At 36.1% G+C, this 22,668-nt stretch overlaps 1 protein-coding gene across 4 annotated transcripts in view; it reads left to right on the top strand.

The window, feature by feature from the left end:
• FMN2 (formin 2) overlaps positions 1-22,668 on the top strand; it is a 184,859-nt gene that overhangs the window by 100,655 nt on the left and 61,536 nt on the right. For all 4 annotated transcript variants that reach the window (XM_066993979.1, XM_066993978.1, XM_048079932.2 and 1 more), the window contains 4 exons: positions 8,794-8,855; positions 18,199-18,290; positions 18,470-18,599; positions 19,577-19,723. In XM_066993979.1, the coding sequence (XP_066850080.1) occupies positions 8,794-8,855; positions 18,199-18,290; positions 18,470-18,599; positions 19,577-19,723 (431 nt within the window). The remainder of the gene's footprint in view (positions 1-8,793; positions 8,856-18,198; positions 18,291-18,469; positions 18,600-19,576; positions 19,724-22,668) is intronic.

The following is a 22,668-nucleotide window of genomic DNA, read 5'->3' as shown; positions in this document are numbered from 1 at the left end:
CACTACTGTAAACCTAGGTTTCATCTTTGCTATTAGACCTATTGGATGATTATAAGTAAATCTCTTCCTCTGCCTCCTGCATTTTGTTTGTCTTGATCATTTAAAATGAACTCTCTGAAACATGAAAGAATAAGTTTACCTTTTTGATTATGGAATGGACTTCTCAGTGAGCCATGGCTTTGTTTATTTTGAGCTACTCAGATGCAAATAGATAAGGTGGAATTAACCCAAAAAAACAGAAAATTCAAATTACTTAAAAACAAAACAAAAACATAATTAAAGGTCTAAATTAGCATGTATCCTGAAGTGTTTGAATTTTTTGTGTTCCGGACAAGTCTTAGTAACTTCTTCCAACTGTATTTAGTAAGAGATGCTACCTCGTTCTACATCCGTGCTTTATCAATCACATTTACCAACAGTAGTATCACAAATAGTCTGTGGAACTCAGTGATGTAACGTCATTGAAATAGGGATCAAAAAGAAGTAGGATATGTGGGTTTCTAAAAGAAAAGTCAAGTACTAACAAACACCCATGAAGCCCAAATTTTATTTCGTTTGACTCATGAATACAAAGCTGTACATTATCTGTCTGAAGACAGATTAATACATGTCAAACCTATTGCATATCACCTGCAGCTGATCTGTTTTTGCAGTTTGTTTTTATAATGTATGCACTGTAAATACATACTGTCACATAAGCATCCTAAAGATATATTCTTCAGATATTCTGTTTTAGTAGTCTCCCCACCAAAATGTTATAGTTGATAGGTGTGACAAGTCTCCATTTGAGAACCTTGAAATGGAACACTTGTGGTATGATATACTACCTTAACCAGAAATTGCAAAAACATAGTACGAGCTGATACTGAAGTAAGCACCAATTAGCATCGCATTTTTTATAGCTGTAATTTTATTTACTGTAACAGAATTTCTTACATGTAAAATATATCCATATGTCAATGATTGTTTTATATAAAAATCTTGTTCATGAAACACTTTAAAAAGTACATTTAAGGGACAGGAATTCTATCTAGAAAAAAATAAAACCCTTTTATATGCATAAAACATAATTTAAAAAAAATGTATTAAATTGGTCTTATATCATTTGCATTTGTGTACTGTAGCAAGCCTTAAGTAGTGTTTTTAGAGTTATGGTAATCCTTTCCAGTTTGAAAAATCTTGACTCCCGCCAGTCAATCTTGCACTTCAAATTCACTCCCTGAAGACCAGCCCCTGGCAGGTTCTTTGAGACTGTTTGCTCTTCTATGCATTATAGTTTAAAATAAGCATAATCTGGTAAAATGCCAGTCTTTTTCAACCTTCCTATATCCCACACCCATGTTTTTTTCACCTGCCTAATTTAAACAAAACTTATCTAAACAATTAAGATAAGCATTGAAGTGTACTCTCAATAGTCAAATCAGCAAAACTCTCAAAACCAGAACTGAAATACAATCTCTCTAAATTAAACAGTCTACAATGGCAATCATGTTTGTATTTAAACATTTTATTCTGAAAGGATTACAGCATTGGTCTCCATTTTTTTTCCTGCCTAGACAAGAAGGCGACATACAGAGTCAAACAAAATATATTTGTTCTCTAAGAACTGAGCTTGCGTACTCTTATAAACAAACTGTATAGGTGTATGAAGTCAGACTTCACATAATCAGTAACTCTGTCCTTAACGTTATAGGTAATTGTTTGAAAGGTATGTAGCTGTTTATATTAACTATGTATGGTTATATATTTTGTTGTATGCCTCTCTGTGTTTATATGTATGTCAAAAAAAAAAAAAAGCCTCTATTGTTACAATTATTATTGCTATGTTTTTGTAGCAACACTATAGAACAATAGAAAATACTAAGTTCTAAAAAATTGACTAGTATTTATAACAGAAGAAGCAATGCAAAAAGTGATACCAAAGATTACTTCTTAATCAAGTCTCTTAATTCTGCTACACCAGATTTTGAAAATATACATTCTTTGTTAATTGATTCTAATTTTATTGCTTCCCAGAAACTTAAGTGTTCTTGAAGTTATATAAAAATGTTAAATTCTTTAAAACAAAACCAACCTGAAGCAACAGCTCAGCTTAATCAACGTCTTCTGCTTGAAAATTTAGTATGCTGTTCTGGCTTCTTACACAAGCATTAGATCAAGGTGAATTACTACCACAGAAGAACTGTGTGCTCTTTCTTGCCTCTGATCCATGCCATGTGTACTTGTCTTGAAGATCCAACCTACGTTGTGCTATGTGTACTTACCTTTACATTCTGAGAAGGTTGAGAGTATTTGCTAATAGGTAAACATATCACAAAGATACCTAGGGCAAGCAGGTAGGTAATAATATAAAATTGTTTTACTTTATGCTATTTCTGTCCAGTGTAGCTGACCATCCATTATCAACGTTATTCATTACCCTACCCGTTATCAACATTTTTTCTCTAAGTTGTGCAAGTTCAGGTGCTTCTGTTTAAAAATTCTTTTATTTTATTTAATTTCTGAGGATCTTTAAAATGTATGTATATATAACCATAATCCTTGTGTGTTTTGCTGGAGCTGCCATTAGCCCAGGGGCATTTTGTTTTACACTGCATTTTCCATATTCCATTTTTATTTCAAAGAGACTCATTTGAGAGTTAAATTTCTGCATTAGGACTTCTGCATTTCCCTTAATTGAGATGAAGAAGAATCCCAAGAGAGCAGTAGTAGTTGTCAAGTTTGTGGAACTATCACAGACAAAAAATGTGCAGTAGGCCTGTGTTAGGTGAATGATGCAAATAAGCTCATATGGAAAAAACAGAAGAAGATAGCAATTCTTGAAGCTGTGGTTTTATTATGTAACCAATTCAATGGCTTGAATGCAAATTTTGCAATTTAGTTGATTTTAAATAATATTTAGTTGATTTTTTTTCGATTACCTTGATATAGCATCATACCATCGTAATCTTTCTGGTAGAAAAGGAATTCAAGGCACTTTGATCTTCTTCTAACTCTCTCTTGGCTCCTTATTTATTTATTTATTTATTTTGAGAACATTGAGGAAGACACATTTAGTGTTTTTGTTTTGCTGCTGCTTCTGAATTGGGCAGCTCACCTGTCAGTCATTCTGAGGAACACGATGGAATTGTCCATGTTGAGGCTTCTGTCTGTTTTGCTAGTATCTGCATACATGGTGTTTTTGCATATTCTTTCAAATACGTGTCAGTGAAGGTTTCTATTCCATATGCAATAAGTAAACAAACCGTTTATTGTTGGTTTTAGTTGTTTGCTTTTTTTTGTTGTTGTTCGGAAACATTTCATATTTTAGAGCAGGCTATATATGGTTTCGCACAAGTTTCTTCTCTCGTGTCAGAATTTTTCATTGCTTAAGGTTTTGTCAGTGATGTTGGTTCTGATGTTGCTTCTACTGATGTTGGTTCTGACCATTTAAGTTTACAACCTATAGAATATTCTTGGAGCAGCCTTTTTTAATCAAATCCAAAATTGTTCAAAATCATTCCTGGGATGTAGATGGTCTTATTATTAAGGAGCAGAATTATCGGAGATGGAAGTTAGGAAAAGGTACCTTGGATGTTGTAACTTCTCAGTGTTCTGTAGTCTTGCACCTTAGAGTCACACAATGTTGGAACAGCTTTGAACCCCCTAAACTAGTGCCCCACCCACTATGGTGATTCTCTGCTGTACAAATAGGAGGTCCATCATTCAGTAAAGAATACTCAGTCTCTGTAACCTGCTGAAGTGATTCTTGCTGCTGTTTGACAAAGGAGATTTGAAGTCTTGGAAAGATTCTTGGTGTTCTCCTGGAGAATGGGAGCAGATGTGAATGCAAAGAGACAAAAATGTGCAGGAAGGAAAAAGGAGTGTCACCTTGGAGTGATACTGATGTTTTTTGAAGAGTCATGGAAAAGGTAATTGCGGTGGAAAACAGAATGAAAAATGGTGGTGGTTTGTTTGTTTTTCTCCCAGAAGCAAGGATCTGAGTATAGCAGGATTGGTTCAGAATTCCTTGTGCAAAATTGAGGTGTCTTTGCTTTAGCTACTGCTCCTCCATGAGGAGATAAACTGTAATCTGTAATCAGTCAAGTGGAATTTGGAATTGCTCAGTCAGCTTTGGTTGGACAGCAGTGTTTCTGGGAGGCCTCACAAAGAGGTCAGTCACTTCTGGATAGAATCCTAAGACAGAAAATCTTAAGAGTTTTACTTGGAAAGGCCAGAGAAGTAGACAGTAATTTGAAGCTTACTCTGAGAAGGGAAGACGAAGGACCAATGTTTGGACTGAGTATCAGTCTTCTGATAGTCAACTATAAGCAAGATTGTGCCTGATGAGAGTTTGACATAAAATTTGGATCCAAAATATTGTGTTAAGTCTTTTTCTTATTCCTGAAATTCTACTTAGTGACATATTTTGATTTTTGATCATTTTAGAAGGAAGAACCTGCACTTGCAAACAGAAAAGAATTTCCAAGTGCTGGCTAGCTATAGGTAGCAGTCTTTTCTCTTACAGTTTATGTAAATGTTAATATTGTTGGATTTAGATTTGTAGTCTAAGTGTAGATTTGCTGTGTCTATATTGGCTGGCACGTTTGTTTCAGTGGTAGCTGGTAGTTCACATGCTCCTAGATGTACAAACGATGTTAATGATCTGTTTTACAAAACAAACAAAAACAGAGCTACTTCCATTTATAGTCTTTCAGAGAATACAGTTTGCATTCTACACCTCCTTGTCTTCTCATGTATTTATTCTTCAGGATTATAGTTGCTGGCAAAAGCTTTGATCTCATTGGTGGCTTGGTTACGTACTATATTCTGCTGAAGGCATGTTAGTGGTGGTTATTCATTGTGTTGTTTTTTTTAAATGTCTGTGTTCCAAATTTTTTTATGCATATGGGAGAAGGTCTCTCTGTTCTCTGAGTTCAGCATGCATCTGAATGTAGTCATGTTCTTTACAGTAATCTCTTTTTTTTTAGTAATAATATTATTTTCCTGCCAGGTGAACTTTCCTCCATGGTGCACAGCCAGGTTTGCAAATTAATATTACTAGGAATACTAAATCTTTATCCTTTTGCATAAATTTTGTTAAACCTCCAATTTGAAACTAGTATCTAGGTGAGTTTTGTTATTGTGTATATGCATGTTTTTTCTCATTCAATTTATGTTGTAGAAGTACAGAATGCAATTAAAACTCTTCTATTCTGCTAAACTTTCTATATTCTTCTACAGTTGTATAAAAAAAGATATAATTTCTGTCCCAAAGATACCAGTTTAAATTTGCGTAGATTGTGACAAAAAAAATAAAAATATCAGGAAAGTTCAAGACAGAAAAAATATTCCTCTAACTATGTAGAAATTCTTTATTTTGGATACAAATCTTTTGAAATGTTCTCGTTTTACTCCTCTGCCCTTTATAGAGTCAAGCAACCTTTTGTGACTGCTCTTCAACCCTTTTTTTCTTTTTACTGGGTAGATTTGCTATAAACATCTGTTGACCAGTGCTTGCTTTAATAAATAAATAAATTTTGGTTTGTAGTTCCTTTCATTTTTATCTGTGCATATTTGTCTGTGTATTTGGATATATTTGGTTCAAATTTCATTTAATAGTATCTCTGTGTGTACAACTACACAAGTATATATAAATTATATATTATTACTTATATATTAATATATATTTATTTATGTATAATATTGGATAGTATTATATACATTGAGTAATTTTTCTGTATTAGTGCTTGAAACTAGTGCTGGTTTTATTGACGGTGGTGACAATACAAACACAAGAAAATAGGAATTAGCGGAACTATTAAATCTTGAATGTAAAAACAAAATGCTTGAATTTGATTTGACTAAAATAAAGTTGTTTCTATGGGAGTAAAAGGCAATAAATATTCTCCGCTGCTGCATTATGAATGTAACCAAAAGACTGGATGATGTGCTGGCTATTAAAGATTATTTCATAGTAGTCAAGACCAGGGAATGGCAATGTCAACTGCGAAACAAACAAAAAAAAAAATCGCCTTCTACAAAAGTGATACGGGTGAACATATCCATTGACTGCAAGACTCTTAAACCCTTCTCCAGATGTTTACATCCAAATGTACTCTAAGTGTAACACAGTTCAGTAGATCTTGAGGGGGAAATTAATGTTTGTCTATATTTTTCTTCTTTATTTAGTCACCATATGGAATCTTTTGGTTAGATATTTAAGTTTGTTTTGTGTAAACATGCTCATTGTGTGGAGGGGACAATGGATATATTTAGCTAGTTAGCTTGGCTGCAGAAGAAAACATTGTTTTATCAAATTGTCTGGATAATGGAATTAAACATACAACAGTCGTGATTTGTTTTTATGAACAATCATGTTCTACTTTACAGTGCTGCAATATCACCAAGAAACGGAAGTTCATCTCTTGATTTCCAAAGAGGGGAAAAAAAGTGGTGAATATTGAAAAAATCCTAGTGGGATATTTGAGTGCTATTTAGGAACATATAGATCTTTATATATAAACATTTTTGTCCTTTTTTTTTTTTCACAGCAGGGACGGGGGAGGAGGTTTGAAACAGATATACTAGGATCTAATTTCTCCAAGTTCTTGTCTCAGACTGATTTGTTTTAAGCAGCTCCCTGAAGTATGTACACTCTTCTGCATACCTGTTTTGTTGAAAGTACACAGACCTGGCACCATTGTGTTTGCCAGGCATTCTCTTATCTCGTGCAAGCATTCAAACAAAAGTGTTCTATTGCTCCCTTAAGTAATCCGTGGGTGATCTTAACATTGAGCAAAAGTCAGAACAGGAACTTATGTCATATTTCTTAGTGCAAGAGCAGACAGTCTCTGGAAGGAAGGGCGATGGGGGTAGAGCAGGCAGAAGACAGCCAGTAAGTCAAAATAAATAGCTGAAGGGTTGCAAGTGTGTTCATATATAAAAACATTGTGTAAGCTTAAGAATGCAAACTGAGTTTCACAATGTATCCTGTTTTTAATAGAGCTGTTTGTATACATGCTTTGACACGTGTTTCCTCAAAGTAGAGGTCTCTAACCAATCTAGACACAGTTTTTATTTGCACGTGCGTTTTGGTTTCCTGTTCTCAAGGCAAGTTTAACTTATTTTAAAGCACATAGTTATGCCTACTGAGCAAAAAGAAATATCAAAAGCTACATATAGCACCTTGTTGAGAGGGCATCTTTAAGTCTGTTTAATAATTAAGAGCAGATTTTTGCATGCACCCCCTACCCCAAAACAAAATAAATAATGTGTTGTTTCCTGGACTGTTATCTGGTACATTGCTGTTATCTTTCACATTCTCTTATTTTGTGGTAAGGGAAAGATGGGGGGAAAAATGGGAAAAAGATAGGGTTTTGGTTTTTTGTTATTTCTAAACATTAAAAACTTTTGTAATTGTTTTTATTATTATTATGTCAGCCCTAAAACCTAAAAACCTAGTTTCATGCTTTCCTTATAGATACAGTGTACCCTGCTTAGTTTGAGATCAACACTACTTTGTTTATAATTTTCTTATACTGTAACTAAAACTATGTCTCAGGCCTGGAAAGGGAGAATGTGATGAGTCCCAGACTCAGAGTGGTATCTCTAAATGGTTTAAAACAATCAGAAACCAATGAACTTGAATTATATTGTCTGTAGTCTTTAGGTGTATACATAGAATTTCTCTGTGACAGTTAAAGACATGGATTTATAGGACATAATACCCTTGTGCTGGGTTGCTCTCACTGATCAACATTGCAATTTCTAGATGAATCTCACCTAGGGGATTATTGTACTTCCTGTATAAGTACATACACATACATACCACACATCTCATCACAGTAGAGGTAAAAAATAATGAAGGTCAAAATGGAGAAAAGATTGCTATAGTGTGATTTAAAAAATATATATTTTGTTACCATCACATACATTCTAATGCAACATTCTAAATTTCAACTTTTAAAGTCTGGATGAGGAGAGTTAGATTTATTTGTCTTGTCAGTGAATTGTCAGTGTGCTTATAAAAATATACAAAAGGAAAACAAAAATTACTATGTTTAGAATAATTCTTGCTTTGTGTTAGATAAGAATAATTCTTCGTTAGTTTGCACAAATATTACCTATGCCTCAGTAAATGTTCCTAATATTAGTGGGGAGGCAGGTTTGTGCTCCTAAAAGTGTCCCTAGATTTTATTTCCTTTGGTAAGGGGTAGTTAGATGGAAATCACTCTCTATGCTTGTTGAACCTGCTTTTTGACACTGAAAAAATACAGTATGTGTGTGGCGCCAGAATTGGTTGGGAACAGGAAAGGCATATTTTGTATCTGTACTAAACCTGTCGGCTTAGTGCATAGAAGACTTGACCCTTGTCAGGTGTCTTGAAGTTAACTGGCTGACTTATGGATTAATCAGGTTAAGACTGAAACCAACCAGTGACAGGAATGAGCTTTGTGTGTGTGCGTGTGTGGCTGTGGTGCAGATTTGCAAATTTTTATAATGCTTTCAGTCAGACCGTGAAAGTCTGATGTAAAGCTTATCTCTGATCTCTGGCTATGGCCATACTCGTGGGATCGTGTGTGTATGTGTTTGGGGGAAGGGAAATGAATTCTTTAACACTAGACACCTGGCTCTACCAGGTTTCTAGCCCATAGTCTTAGGAATGGCACTATTCAAGGCATTAATAAAGTTAAAACCCTTAAGCTGTATGACCACTAGGTCATAAAAACTATTGCTGGGTATTGTGCTCAGGCTTTCTTTCACAGCTGGATTATCATCTTGACAACTAATTCTTTTTTGTCTTTTTTATAGCTGTTGTGAACTTGGACAATTCTGTGGTTGACCTAGAGACCCTTCAAGCCCTGTATGAGAATGTGAGTAATCAGAGGAAGTCCATAAAATAAAGGAATACTGCAGGTCCATATGAAAGTATTTTTGGCTTGCATCAGTAACTGTAAGAAAGCTGTAGAACGTGTCTTATTTTGAAGTGACTATTTTGTCCAAAGCAATGAAAATAATAATATGCAGTTGAACTGTATTAATAGTCTTCATGTGTTTTATACAGAGCATATGTATTACTTACAGAAACGTGATCAATTTCTAATGTGAAATGAGTTGTGCTCCTTTTTATACCCTTGTATGTACTTTTGGGTAGGGCAGTCTTTGGTCAATAGGCATCAGACCTTGCACTCCAAGACTTACCCTAGTAACTTCACTAATATAACAATTTTGTTCAATAAAAAACATTTGTTTTAATAAGAACAACCATTTCATTTGAGGAACTGTAGTTTTAATTGTTATTTCAGAGTTTCCTCCAAAATAATTTCATCTCTTTGGAAGCAAAAGGCTTACTCTAAGTTAATGCAGTGAAAAGTAGGAGGCTTCATAAATGACTGGTGCTTATCATCAGAGTATGTTTGACTACTAGATATGCAAAATCAGGGATTCAGAATGTACTCAGGTATGTTCAAAGACTGGCTTTAGAAAGTTAAGTGCAAAACTCAATGAAGTGGATTTCAGAAGCACGTTTCTGTCTTCAGATGAGGCCAGTAAGCATTATTGTCTTCTTGGAGCACATTGCCTGGAGACATAGAGGTCTGGATAGGTATTTCCAGAAAGAGCAAAGAGGCTTTCTATTTACCCTCCAAAACACAAAGCTGTGCACAACAGAATGGCATTAAAAATCAATGTATGATATTGTATTGGACTTTTTATTTCCATCACGTTTTAATTTTAATAATAAATTCCTTAATTTGCACCTTTCCAATTTTGGGGGACTTTTGGGACTCTGTTTTTATGGCCTACTTTGGAATGATTTATTAATTTCTGGAATTTCTCATTAATGAAACACTTTAGGGCATGAAAAGAGAGTTAATAAGCTCTAGTCCTCTCTGAGTGGGGGTTGCAGGGAAGGAAGCTTGTGATTATCTAACAAGAACTCAGAAGCTCTACAGCTCTTATTTCATCCCTGAAGAATTAGCTCCCTCAGCACTCCTAAAGAAGATAATGACCAAATGGAAACCTGTCCTAACTATGCCTCCGTCCCACCCCCCCAGTCTTTACACTTTAAACACTTCTCATCCTTATTCCATAGCATTTTTGAACAGTCCTATGTTATTTCTGGACAAACCTGTATTATTCTTTATTTTTCCTTCCAATATTTAAAGGGGGCCTACAGGAAAGATGGGGAGGGACTCTTTGTCAGGGACTGTAGTGATAGGACAAGGGGGAATGGTTTTAAACTAAAAGAGGGAAGATTTAGATTAGATGTTAGGAAGAAAATTTTTCCTCTGAGGGTGGTGAGGCACTGGAACAAGTTGCCCAGAGAAGCTGTGGATGCCCCATCCCTGGAAGTGTTGAAGGCCAGGTTGGATTGGGCTTTGGGCAACCTGTGCTTTTTTTTTTTTCTGGGAGGTGAGGCTGGATCTGAGTGATCTTTCAAGTCTCTTTCAAACCAAACTATGCTATGATTCTATTGATTTTACATTATTTTTAATATGCCTCCTTGCACAGCTATATCCTGTTCTACACATTCTTTAACATGTAAAAAAAAAAAAATATAAGTAATTTGATATATTACATATGCACGATTATGAGAGATTGAGTTGTTGGAAGTATGGAATAGATACTGCCCCTGATGATCAGTTTTTTGCAAACTTCACTCTTTTGTGTTGCATTAGACTTTTTTTAGTTTAAAAAGTAGTTCTCGTTTGTTGCTGAATATCATTTGTGCTAACAGGATATTTTTCAATCACTTTCTTAATCTCATCTGTAATATACTTCTGAATTCTATTATAATGGATTACCTCCAAATTTGCAGTTTGCTGAAATACCAAATGCTATTATGCTCCTTTTGTAATAATTTTTGCTAATTACCGAGAATGTCTAGGAAAAGTTGGCCTAATTGAGGAAAGTATGTTAGTTTGGGGGAGACTCAGAAAGATTGAATGACTATAATATAGACTTTTGCTGTGAATAAAAGATGTATCAGCCCAACTTTATCACTATATTTGCTTGGGTGCAAGAAAGCAGGAAAAAAAATACATAGTCCAATTCATTTGGAGAGACCTTCATCAGAGGAGCTGAATCTTGTTGCTGGATCCTCTGGTAAAACTGACTGAAAAGAAGCCTCTTATTTTGTCGTTGTTTATCTTTGATTACAGATTGAAAATACAAACAATCAGATCTTGGTAGCTTCAGTAATTATAAAAATACTGTTCAATTAAAAAAAAAAAAGGTGAGCAATAGGTGATTCAAGAGGGACTAACATGTTTGACTCCTCCCTTAATTCTCAGCATCATTCTGTGTTGCGGGTGGGGATAAGGTGCCTAACTCTGTTATATTGTAGCCATTAACCAAATTTTTAGTTCTTAGGGTTTATTTATTGAGTTTGATTTTTTTTTTTTTCTTCTGGATATTTAAATACCTTTATACTAGTTCTAAACCTTTCTATTTGATCTTTATGGAACATATGGCAGGATTTGTTTTACAGTCTCCCATCATAATGTATTTTTTCTTCCCCCTGATTGCATATGTCTGGCATGGTGCTTTCCCTTCTTAAATGTGAATGAAATCTGGGCAGTCTCCAAACCTAAACACACCCTAATTTCAAAAACCGCAGTCCCGAGGGCTCAATTCCTGTTTACTGAAGAATTAAAGTCTTGTTAAACCACAAAGTTACTGTATACATCTTAGTGACTTTTTATAAATGAAGAAACTCACACCCCACCAATGACCCAAGCTGTCAATAATTTATTTAATAGTATTAACTGGTACTGGAGTTAGTGAGAAAGTCTTTGTTACTGCAGTCCTGTCTTGTACAGTGTCATCGTTCCCACATATGGTTGTATAGTTTTCTTTATAAAGCTGTTCAGATATGTGTTGACAATTAACTATGTATTAAGACAGTATTAACAGGAAAGCCTTAGTAGATAAGGCTACATGTGAAACTTTAATGTTCTTTCACAGCTAGCATCTACCAGAACGGCCTTGTGGGCTCAGTTTTTCTCTGCATTTTATTTTATTTATATTTTTTATTTATATCTTATAAACATACATGTAATGCACTTTAAATTTGTGGTTTCTCTGCTTTATATACAAAGAACTCCAGTTTGGAGTCAGGCAACAGTCACTTAATAATTTACCTTTAATGAGCTGCGTTCCATTTTACCGTTTTATCATTACAATACTTTTTTCTGTTTCCATCTATTTTAGAAAGATTGGGGATACATTTATCACATGATATTATAAAAAATATTTTCTGCAGATTATAAAATTTTGATTTTTTTCAATTTGCTATGAGGGTGGGAAAAGAGAAATTGTTACATCCCTACAAACTCCTTAAGATATATTTTTTTTTTCCAGGTGCCCTGTCTGTTTAGAGAGGGAGAAGGCAGATAAAACTGAATACGGTTATCAGTTCACTATATGTGTTTAACTGTAGTGGTTATAATGAGAAATAAAATTATTTGCAGACAAGTGAATATTCACCTTGAAAACAAGTAGCTTCTTAGCAGACATTTTATCTGAAACACCACTACTTGAAATCAGGTTAGGCTTAAGGCCTGCTGTATTTTCACTGTATTGTGAAAATAAGTATATAAAAATTGCTTGAAAACTGTATCAAAGGATTATTTCTGCTTTCTGCATTTGTTCGTTTAAAATTGCCTTACATCACAAATTCAAATCTCTATAATTTCATTTGACTCCTCTTACATTCTGTTCTATCCATATATTTAAAAGACAGCTCAGTGCTTTCAAAAACCTCTAAATGCCTTTTGTAAGAACAAAAGCATCAAGAAGTTTGCAATGTTTGCCTCCACTCTACCACTAAAATTCAAACCTTCTCCCCAATTATTTCTTGTGATTTTTTTTAACCAACGTTTAAAATGCTACATCTTAACATTTTTCAGCAAGTTAATACCAAACTTCTGATACAAGATGCAGCTTTAAAAGAATGTGATAGTTGCTATTAATGAGGATATCTTTGTATATCTGTTTCATTTACTTTTGACAATGTTCTTTAGACAAGTCACTTTTGAAACGTTACATTCTTTGAAAACCAAGCTGACCAAAATACCCCCCAAAAATAAAAACAAACAAAAATAAAATATAAATAATAATAAATGCTTTCAAACTGATCTAAGGTCAGAGCTAAGGTTCTGTTGCAAGGAGAAAAGTACAGGAAACAGCAGATTTATGTTGAAAAGTGGAAGTATGGCCCTTACCACATTTTTGATCCTAAATAAGATTCATAAGATTCTACACTGGAAAAAGTGGGAAAAGAATTAAAACTGAAGCAGCATGTCTTTGTGGTCTTTCTATCAGATTTATGCTGCCTGATTTTAGATAAAATTAACATAAAATTCTGGTATATTACACTGTTCTGTTCTATTTATAAAAAAACAACTTGAAGGAAATAAAAAGCATTGACATTCAAAGAGGTGTTAATACAATCAGATTAATGAATTTTATGGGATATATTGAATGTTCTTTTTTGACACAAATGCTGGAGGGTAATACAAAAGCTCTTTTTGTATCTGTTCTCAAATTTGCAGATAGATAATAAACATTAACCATACAAAAATAAGCTAACCAGTAATAATTCTGAGAAATAATTTTCAACAGTAGTTGTGCAGAAGACTTGTCATCCTCATTCCTTTTCTGTCATAATTTAAAGTACCCAGAATTTTTATTTTGTGTGTTATACTTTGTTTATACTTAAAAAAAAAAAAAAAAAGAATGTAATTAAAAAAAAAATGTTAGTAGGGAAACTCACTTATTTTTGGAGGATTTTTTTTTTTAAGCATAAATTGAATAAGTGAGGGTTTTTTAAGTCTAAGTTGACTTAAAAGGGGGGGGGGGGGAAGGAGGAGCAAATGATGTTATGTATCTTGGCTTTAGAAAGGCCTTTGACACTGTCACAGGGTATTCTAGAAAAGCCTTATCTAATGGAAGATAAGCCCAGTTGGCTCTTCCAAAGACTGGGTGAAAAGCCACTTAGAAAAGTGTGTTCTGACAGTAGATCACAGGAATTCCTTATTAAATGAAACAATACATTGATGGTGGCTCCTCATCTTTCTGGTAAGAGTTTGGAGCTATGCAATATTTTTATTTAAGTCTTATATTCATATACGTTATAATGTTTTTAAAATGTTTTCATATTCAACAGCAGCATAAAGTAAGCCTGAAACAGTTCTATTTTGAGTATTACGCTTTGATTAAAGAAAGGTGGGTCAGTAACTAATAGAGCAGAGTAAAACACTGATTTTAAGCTAAGACCATGATTTACTAGTCAAAACCTGAATGTAGTGTAATTGTTCAGAGTAAAACATGTTTGGCTGAGGACATACTCCTGTGTTCTTTGCAACAGAAGAAATAGTAAATTGCAGCGTGGGAGATTTAGATAAGATATTAGGAAAAGTATTCCAGGGATGAGGATAGCAGAAAACACTGGCTGTTGGAGAGGTTTTGGATTCTTCCACCTGCAGCTTAGAAGACAGGGAGGAGTAATATCTGTCAGAGATAACAGAAGTTCTGATATTGCTTGGGTAAGGGGGATAGAGTGGATGATACTGTGACAAAGAGGTGATCTTTGAGTTGACCTCAGGAGTTAAAAATATATTGTCCATATATCTCCTAATTTTAAAATGTCTAGTGATCAATGCAATACTTTAGGAGAATCTATTGTTTTAGTTTGTTTAATTTAAGTGGCTATTGTAAAAAATGGAGTAAAGCATTGTATCTTACATTTGATTTCAAACCCATATATGTATATGCATGTATATGTCTATTATTTTTGAATAAAATATAGAAATTTTGTTATAAAAACTATTTGTTTAAATAGCTTTGGAAGTTTTCAGGAACTATAGTAAGTTAGCAATAGTACTTAATATATATTTAAGTATCTTAAGTGATTTATTGAAAGTTACTTAAATGAATGCATAAAACAGAAGTAATTTTTAATACACAGTCATAGCTTTAGTTTTTCCATTAATCTTACTTGTCTTGTATTTGATTTCCACCTCTTGCTTCTCCCCCCTGTGACTGGGCATGTCTAATTCTTCCTTTTTGTCAGGATTAACAAAATAAACAGTAACATAGTAACAAAATAATTTTCGTGTGGAATTCTAAGGATAAAATTATCATACCCAACTCACTCATTTCAGACTGATTATGGTCACCTTCGTTACACTATAGCTTTGGAGTCTGTTCAGGCCTATCAGAAAGCTTTGTGGGTCAGAGTTAACTCTGACCATTAGAGTCCCTTCTACAGAACTGTGTGAGACCTCTAAGAAGGAAGAAAACTGCTCATTTGTTTAATGCACTGGCAAAGGATTAGTTGTGTTTCCCCCAAGTTTTTGGAAGGAAATCTCTCTGTCAGAGCTTTGTAACACCGAAATCTTAGAATGCCATTTTCTTGGAAGATTAATATTTCTAGTAAGTTTTTTTTTATCATCAATTATCTATTGTTAGAAGATAAACCCTTTAAGGCAATAGTTTTTCCTTCTTTTTGGTTATTCTTTAAAGTTGCATACTGTGAATACAGATAAAACATGATACTGTTGACTGTGAGAATGTGCTCTAAGTATAGCTACAACATTATGGTGTTTCCAACATGAAGGATAGATGCCACTGCTCACAGATTTGGATTCTCTTACTGACCTCAAACAGTCCTCTGCTAACAGGTGACATAGATTTCAGTATGCAGCTACTGCCTTTGAATAAATAGTATCCATGTTGCTTCCCCTGTACTTCTAAAATATATGGATGTAATCCTTTGACAGGCAGGAGAAATGAAGTTATGATGCAAGAAAAGAGTGTTGTTATGTATTGGGCCTGGAGCCAAGACTATTAAATCTAGAACTAATGCTTGTTTGTTTCAGTCCTATAGAGAGACATCTTTCCTAATCCTCACCCCATGTCCAGATGGGTCTTCTAAAATGTCTGAATCCAATTTTTAGACCTTAGTATCTTAAAAAGCTCCTTCTCCTCAGGATGAATTATACAAGCAAAAATTACTACTGTAATTATATTCCTATATCCTATGCCTACCTCGAAAGAAACAATACCTAGAACAGTGCCTTTGGAGGATGAATCCCCAGGTTTGTTTGATATTGGGGTATGTGTAAAGTAGTGTAAGACTAGCTCTTAAGAATATGACAGATAGGATAGATTGAGGAAGGATTGAGCAAGTCAAGGGAAATTATTATTCCCCTCTCCTCAGCACTGGTGAGCCCCAATCTGGGGTGACATGTCCCGTTCTGGCCCTCCCCAGTGCAGGTGACATGGACATGGAGCAAGTCTAGCGCGCAAGTCTAGCGCAGAGCCACAGTGGTGATGAAAGGCATGGAGGATCTGTCATACAAGAAGAGGCTGAGAGAGCTAGGGGTAAGCTTGGAGGAGAGAGAGCTCAGGGAGGTCTTACCCAGCATATCTAAATACCTGACTGGGTAAGAGGGAGTAAAGAACAGAGATAGACCAGTAATGCCTAGTGTGGCAATGGGCCACAAAGGCAATGGGCCTCTTGAAATTTAAATGATGGAGACTTCATTTAGAAATGAAAATACCATTTATTTATTTTTTTTCTGTAAATGTGACACTGGAACAGGCTACCTAGAGAGGTTGTGGAGTCTCCATCCTGAGAGATGTCCAAAACCTGACTGAAGTATTGAGCAATCTGTTCTAGCTGCCTCTGCCTTGTGCCAGAGGGTTGGACTAGATGCTCTCCAGAGGTCCCTTCAAACCTCAACTGTTCTGTAATTCTGTGATACAGATACTGCTACCATTATAATATCATAGCATCAAGAACAAATTTTATTGGGGGGCGGGGGGGGGGAGTTGCTTGCAATATCAGTTGGAGCATTTCATAGATGAGATCAGACTAGTTTAGAGAAGATGACCCTTGAAAAACTTCCACAGGAACACTGGCTAAATACTAGGATGTATAGTACTTGAGACAAATGGTCTTGTTGACATTTCCAGACTTATTGGATTGATCAGAGAAACTGAGGCATCTTTCTGTTTCATGTAAGGATTTTTTCTCCCTTTTCACATGAGATGTTCAACAACCTCAGAAGAACTGTCCAAACCTGACTTTCTAGTTTCAAATTGCTGCTGGAGCCATGGCAGTATGATTTTAGATAGTTCCCTAATTCTTCTAATCATGCAAAATCAGGCAAGACAGAATGCAGGTGCAGCCGATCTTTTGCTTTGGCATTAAGTAGTTAGAACGCCATTTTCCACTGTTGTCTTTGAGTTCTGTGGTGGAGTAAGTTCAAAAACATATGCAGTGTTTTCTTAAAGGAATAAATATAGATATATTTCCTACTTTTTCTTACGTTATTGCACAGATTCGTGTTTTGACTCTATTTTTAAAACCACCATGGATGTCAAAAGAAGGGTCAGGAGGAGAAATTTCTTTCCGCTTCTATTCCTTTCCATGATATTTGATTTTCCAGCACTGTAACTGGAAAGAAAAAATAATTTATTTGTATCATGGAGCATGGAAAGAAGTGAAGCTCTGTTTCTTTTGATTTAAATATTGAAGAGACCACAAAATGTACCACAGAGTTCTCCAAGATACTAGACAGCTTACATATAATTGTTTTGGCTTATTAAGATACAAAATGAAAATAATTTTGCTCCATAGAAGTATGCAGTAGTTCTCATGTATTGTGGTATATATGATAGCTCCATTATAAATCAGTTAATTGCTGTTATTCCGTAGCTTTCTCCAAATACAAAATAAAGTTTTAATTGCAGTAAGCAATGCAAACATTTTCATTTAGGTGGGCTTGTTTGTTTGTTTTAAGCAGTGGATATTATTTAAATATATTTAAAAATCAGATTGCATGCAAATGCAACCCAACAGACTTGGAAAGAAAAACACATCTCAAGAAGAAAGTTCTTTGATCCGAGGGTTTTATAAACAGTCAAAGAAAAGGGAGTGGGGACAGAGATTATTCTCAGTACATGGTTGAATGAATAAATCTTTTACAGATTATCAGTAATCAATAAAATTATATGGAAGATGTTCTGTCTTCATTAATGTATTTATACTTAAAATCACTCCATGGACTAAGTAGTTTTACTATAAGCAGATACCAGAAAGAAAAAAAAAATCCATAAATGAGATTAGTGACAAGGGCATCTGTTTGTGCTTTTTGACTGGGTTTGTAAGTAACACTTTTTAATTACTTTGTTTGTTTATTCCAGAGAGCACAATCGGATGAATTAGAAAAAATAGAAAAGCACAGCAAGGCATCTAAGGAAAAAGAAAATGCGAAGTCTTTGGATAAGCCAGAACAGTAAGAGCATACTTGGAAAATAATTCTGTTTACTTCAGTAAAAGTTGCGTGTTGCAGTAGACTAGCTATACATGTTATAATAGAAAAGAAAACAAAAAGCAGAACAAAACAACAAAAAAAGCCCAGCCTCTGAATGTACTGACATTGGCTCAAAATGTTTTCTTTATTTGTTCCTACAGGTTCCTCTATGAACTCTCACTAATTCCCAACTTTTCAGAACGTGTATTTTGCATCCTGTTTCAGTCAACATTTTCAGAAAGCATTTGTTCAATCCATCGCAAACTTGAATTGTTACAGAAACTGTGTGAGGTAGGTTGTGCTCCATAAAGAGGTAGAGCTAAATTTTTGATATTTAATCTTGTTAAGTTGTACTCATATTTCAAAAGTTTTCTCTTTATTTACTTTAAGTGCTCATTAAATCTGAAGGATAGCAGTCCTGCAGAATAGAACATTTTATGATTGTACTTCAACATCAAAGCAAATTTTAAGATTCAGTTTTGGTACTGAACTATATCATATTGTTGCCATCAATGCATGTCAGCCTCTGGAAAACAGTGCACCGTCTCCTTTTGTCAAAGCAAAATCTTTCTTCATAGTGACTGTGTCATTCCTTTCCAAAAGAATACCAGTTCAGTTCACCTTGTGTTTGCTTGTATTTTGGAAGCACAAATAAATTATATTTCCAAGGTCTAAAATGATTTAGAGATAGCAATGTTGACTCTAGCTGGAAGAGATTCCTGTAATTTAGTGATCCCCCGCAAAAACAAAACCGCCAACAACAAAAAGAAACAAAACAACACTACATGGCTTTAACAAGCAGACCTTTATCAGTACTTTAATAACTCAAAACCATTTTAAATGATGTTTACTTGTTTTACCACTTATTTTGTCTGTTTGTTTTAAACTAAATGTTTTAGTTATTCTATATGGGTGTTTTAGGGACTTATTGCAGAACCCTTTCCTGAATAAAATAGATCATTCCTGTCAGCACCAGTTAAGAATTTACTGTTTAATTTTTCCCAGATGATCACCTCTCATAATACCATATAGCTTTCCTATTTTTTTAAATAAATATCTTAATTGGAGATATTTTTTTCATTCACAATATGTTGGTAATATTCTACATCTTTGTATTTCACCAGAAGATTATTTCCTATATTTGAGCCTTGATGTAAGTATTATTTCTAAACAGTGTCCACAAATCTGCTTAAAAACTGTTGCCAGTTATACTGGTAACAGTAGATATTACTGAGATTTTTGAGAACTGTTTCTCTTCTGTTTTATAGACACTGAAAAATGGATCAGGAGTAATGCAGGTCTTGGGTTTGGTTCTTGCCTTTGGAAATTACATGAATGGTGGAAACAGGACAAGAGGACAAGCTGATGGGTTTGGACTAGATATCCTGCCAAAACTGAAAGATGTCAAAAGCAGTGTAAGTTGATTTTAGACTTCCTGTAGGCCTTACAATGTTAAATTATTTCCAAAAATTACTCTTTCTCTATTTCTAAATAAAAGATGTGAAACCTAGGCATATCAAAGGGAACAATTTTGTTACTGTACTTAGCTGACTGCACTCCTAGAACTGAATGTATTTCCATAGCCATTTGGAAATGAACTATTTCTTTCACTTACAAACAAAAATATTTTAAATTGTCTTAGTTCCTAATCTGATATGTATTTGACTTTTGGTATACTGTATAGTCTCATTTTTTTTTGCATTCACAAGCAATGATCCTTACTCTTAAAAGGTTTATTGCAGAAGTAGAAACAGTTGAATCACAACTTTTTTTTCGGTACTGATTCAAAATTTTTGTGAGAAGTAGTAGTTGCTCCCGAAAGTAGTTGATTAGACATCATATTTGTTATAATACAAAATTCATCCTTTGTATATATCATGATTACATAGTATGCATTTCACATTAGACCATGGATCCAGATGAGTAAAGTACAATCACAAGTACTTGTTGATTTAAAATTCATCTAGTACAGTTATATGGGTAAGGAGAATGCTGAGTAGTCTTGTCTCTCTTGCGCAGTGCTAGACTGAAGCTTGTGTGTTACCAGCACTTTTTGGCTTTGGTTATTCGTACTGGGGTTGTGTTAAAAGCTTTGCTTCTGTTTACAGGGAAACAATTATCTTTGAGTCTCTATGTCTATGATGAAAAGACCCATCTGAATGTGGACAGTGGTATGAGAATGGTTATAGTAATAATTCTTAAGAATTTAAATTGGCCCCTACATCTATCTAGTGAATCATTGTCAAGATCTGCTGTTCTGAAAGTGGCAGAGAAAGAAGAGTTTGTTTCCCTGCTTCCTCATTTCCTAAATATACATGCTTTAGCTTTTGTGTAAGGTAATGTACTCAGAATGTTTAACCATATCAACTACTTTCCTCTAAAAGTGCGAAGGAACTTCATTCTGGTGCACTTGTTTCTTCAGCAAGCCAAGAGTGGTAATGTGAATGACGCCATAGTAAAGACCGTATAGGACAATTTACTTTAGCAGAAACTTTATGGTGTACATCACCAGTTTTAGAACTTGGATCAGCAGAACGTTTAGGCTGACTAAATTTGGTTTGGTGGCTCAAGTCTTAAATACTTAATCTGCTGGAAATGTTCACAGATTTCTAGGTTGGAAGAGACCTCAAGATCATCGAGTCCAACCTCCGACCTAACACTAAGTACTCCACTAAACCATATCGCTAAGCTCTACATCTAAACGTCTTTTAAAGACCTCCAGGGATGGTGACTCCACCACCTCCCTGGGCAGCCCGTTCCAATGCTTAATAACCCTTTCGGTAAAGAAGTACTTCCTAACATCCAACCTAAAACTCCCCTGTCGCAACTTTCGCCCATTCCCCCTCGTCCTGTCACCAGGCACGTAGGAGAACAGACCAACCCCCACCTCTTTACAGCCTCCTTTAAGGTAACTGTAGAGAGCGATAAGGTTGCCCCTGAGCCTCCTCTTCTCCAGGCTGAACAATCCCAGCTCCCTCAGCCGCTCCTCGTAAGACTTGTTCTCCAGACCCCTCACCAGCTTGGTCACCCTTCTCTGGACTCGCTCGAGCACGTCCATGTGCTATCGAGGGGCCCAAAACTGAACACAGTACTCAAGGTGCGGCCTCACCAGAGCCGAGTACAGGGGCACAATCACTTCCCTAGACCTGCTGGCCACACTGCTTCTTATGCAAGCCAGGATGCTGTTGGCCTTCTTGGCCACCTGGGCACACTGCTGGCTCATATTCAGCCGACTATCAACCAACACTCCCAGGTCCTTCTCGGCCAGGCAGCTTTCCAGCCACTCATCTCCCAGCCTGTAGCTCTGCTTGGGGTTGTTGCGCCCCAGGTGCAGGACCCGGCACTTGGCCTTGTTGAACTTCATACAGCTGACCTCAGCCCATCGCTCCAGCCTATCCAGATCCTCCTGCAGAGCCTTCCTGCCCTCGAGCAGATCGACACACGCACTTAGCTTGGTGTCATCTGCAAACTGAGGGTGCACTGGATGCCCTCATCCAGATCATCGATAAAGATATTGAAGAGGACCGGCCCCAGTACCGAGCCCTGGGGGACACCACTAGTGACCAGCCTCCAACCAGATTTGAATCCATTCACCACAACTCTCTGGGCCCGGCCATCCAGCCAGTTTCTAACCCAGCGAAGCGTACGCCAGTCCAAGCCCCGAGCAGCCAGTTTCTTGAGGAGAATGTTGTGGGGAATGGTGTCAAAAGCCTTACTGAAGTCAAGGTAGACCACATCCACAGCCTTTCCCTCATCCACCAAGCGTGTCACTTGGTCATAGAAGGAGATCAGGTTTGTCAAGCAGGACCTGCCTTTCATAAACCCATGCTGACTGGGCCTGATCACCTGCTTGCCCTGCAAGTGCCGCGTGATGACCCTCAAGATAATCCGCTCCATGAGCTTTCCTGGCACTGAGGTCAAACTGACAGGCCTATAGTTCTCCGGGTCTGCCCTGCGGCCCTTCTTATAGATGGGCGTCACATTGGCTAGCCGCCAGTCAACTGGGACCTCCCCCGATAGCCAGGACTGCCGATAAATGATGGAAAGCGGCTCGGCCAGCTCCTCCGCCAGTTCTTTCAGTACCCTCGGGTGCATCCCATCCGGCCCCATCGACTTGCGCACATCCAAGCTCCGTAGCAGGTCGCCAACCGTTTCCTCATGGATAGCGAAGGCCACATCCTGCTCCCCATCCCCTTCCACCAGCTCAAGGCACTGGGTATCCAGAGAACAACCAGTCTTGCCGCTAAAGACTGAGGCAAAGGCGGCATTAAGCACCTCAGCTTTTTCCTCATCCTTAGTAACTAGGTTTCCCCTCGCATCCAGTAAAGGATGGAGATTCTCCTTAGTCCTCCGTTTCGCG

The sequence above is a fragment of the Anser cygnoides genome, chromosome 3, assembly GCF_040182565.1.
Source record: "Anser cygnoides isolate HZ-2024a breed goose chromosome 3, Taihu_goose_T2T_genome, whole genome shotgun sequence".
NCBI classification, from domain to species: Eukaryota; Metazoa; Chordata; class Aves; order Anseriformes; family Anatidae; genus Anser; species Anser cygnoides.
This window is presented reverse-complemented; position numbering and strand designations above follow the sequence as displayed.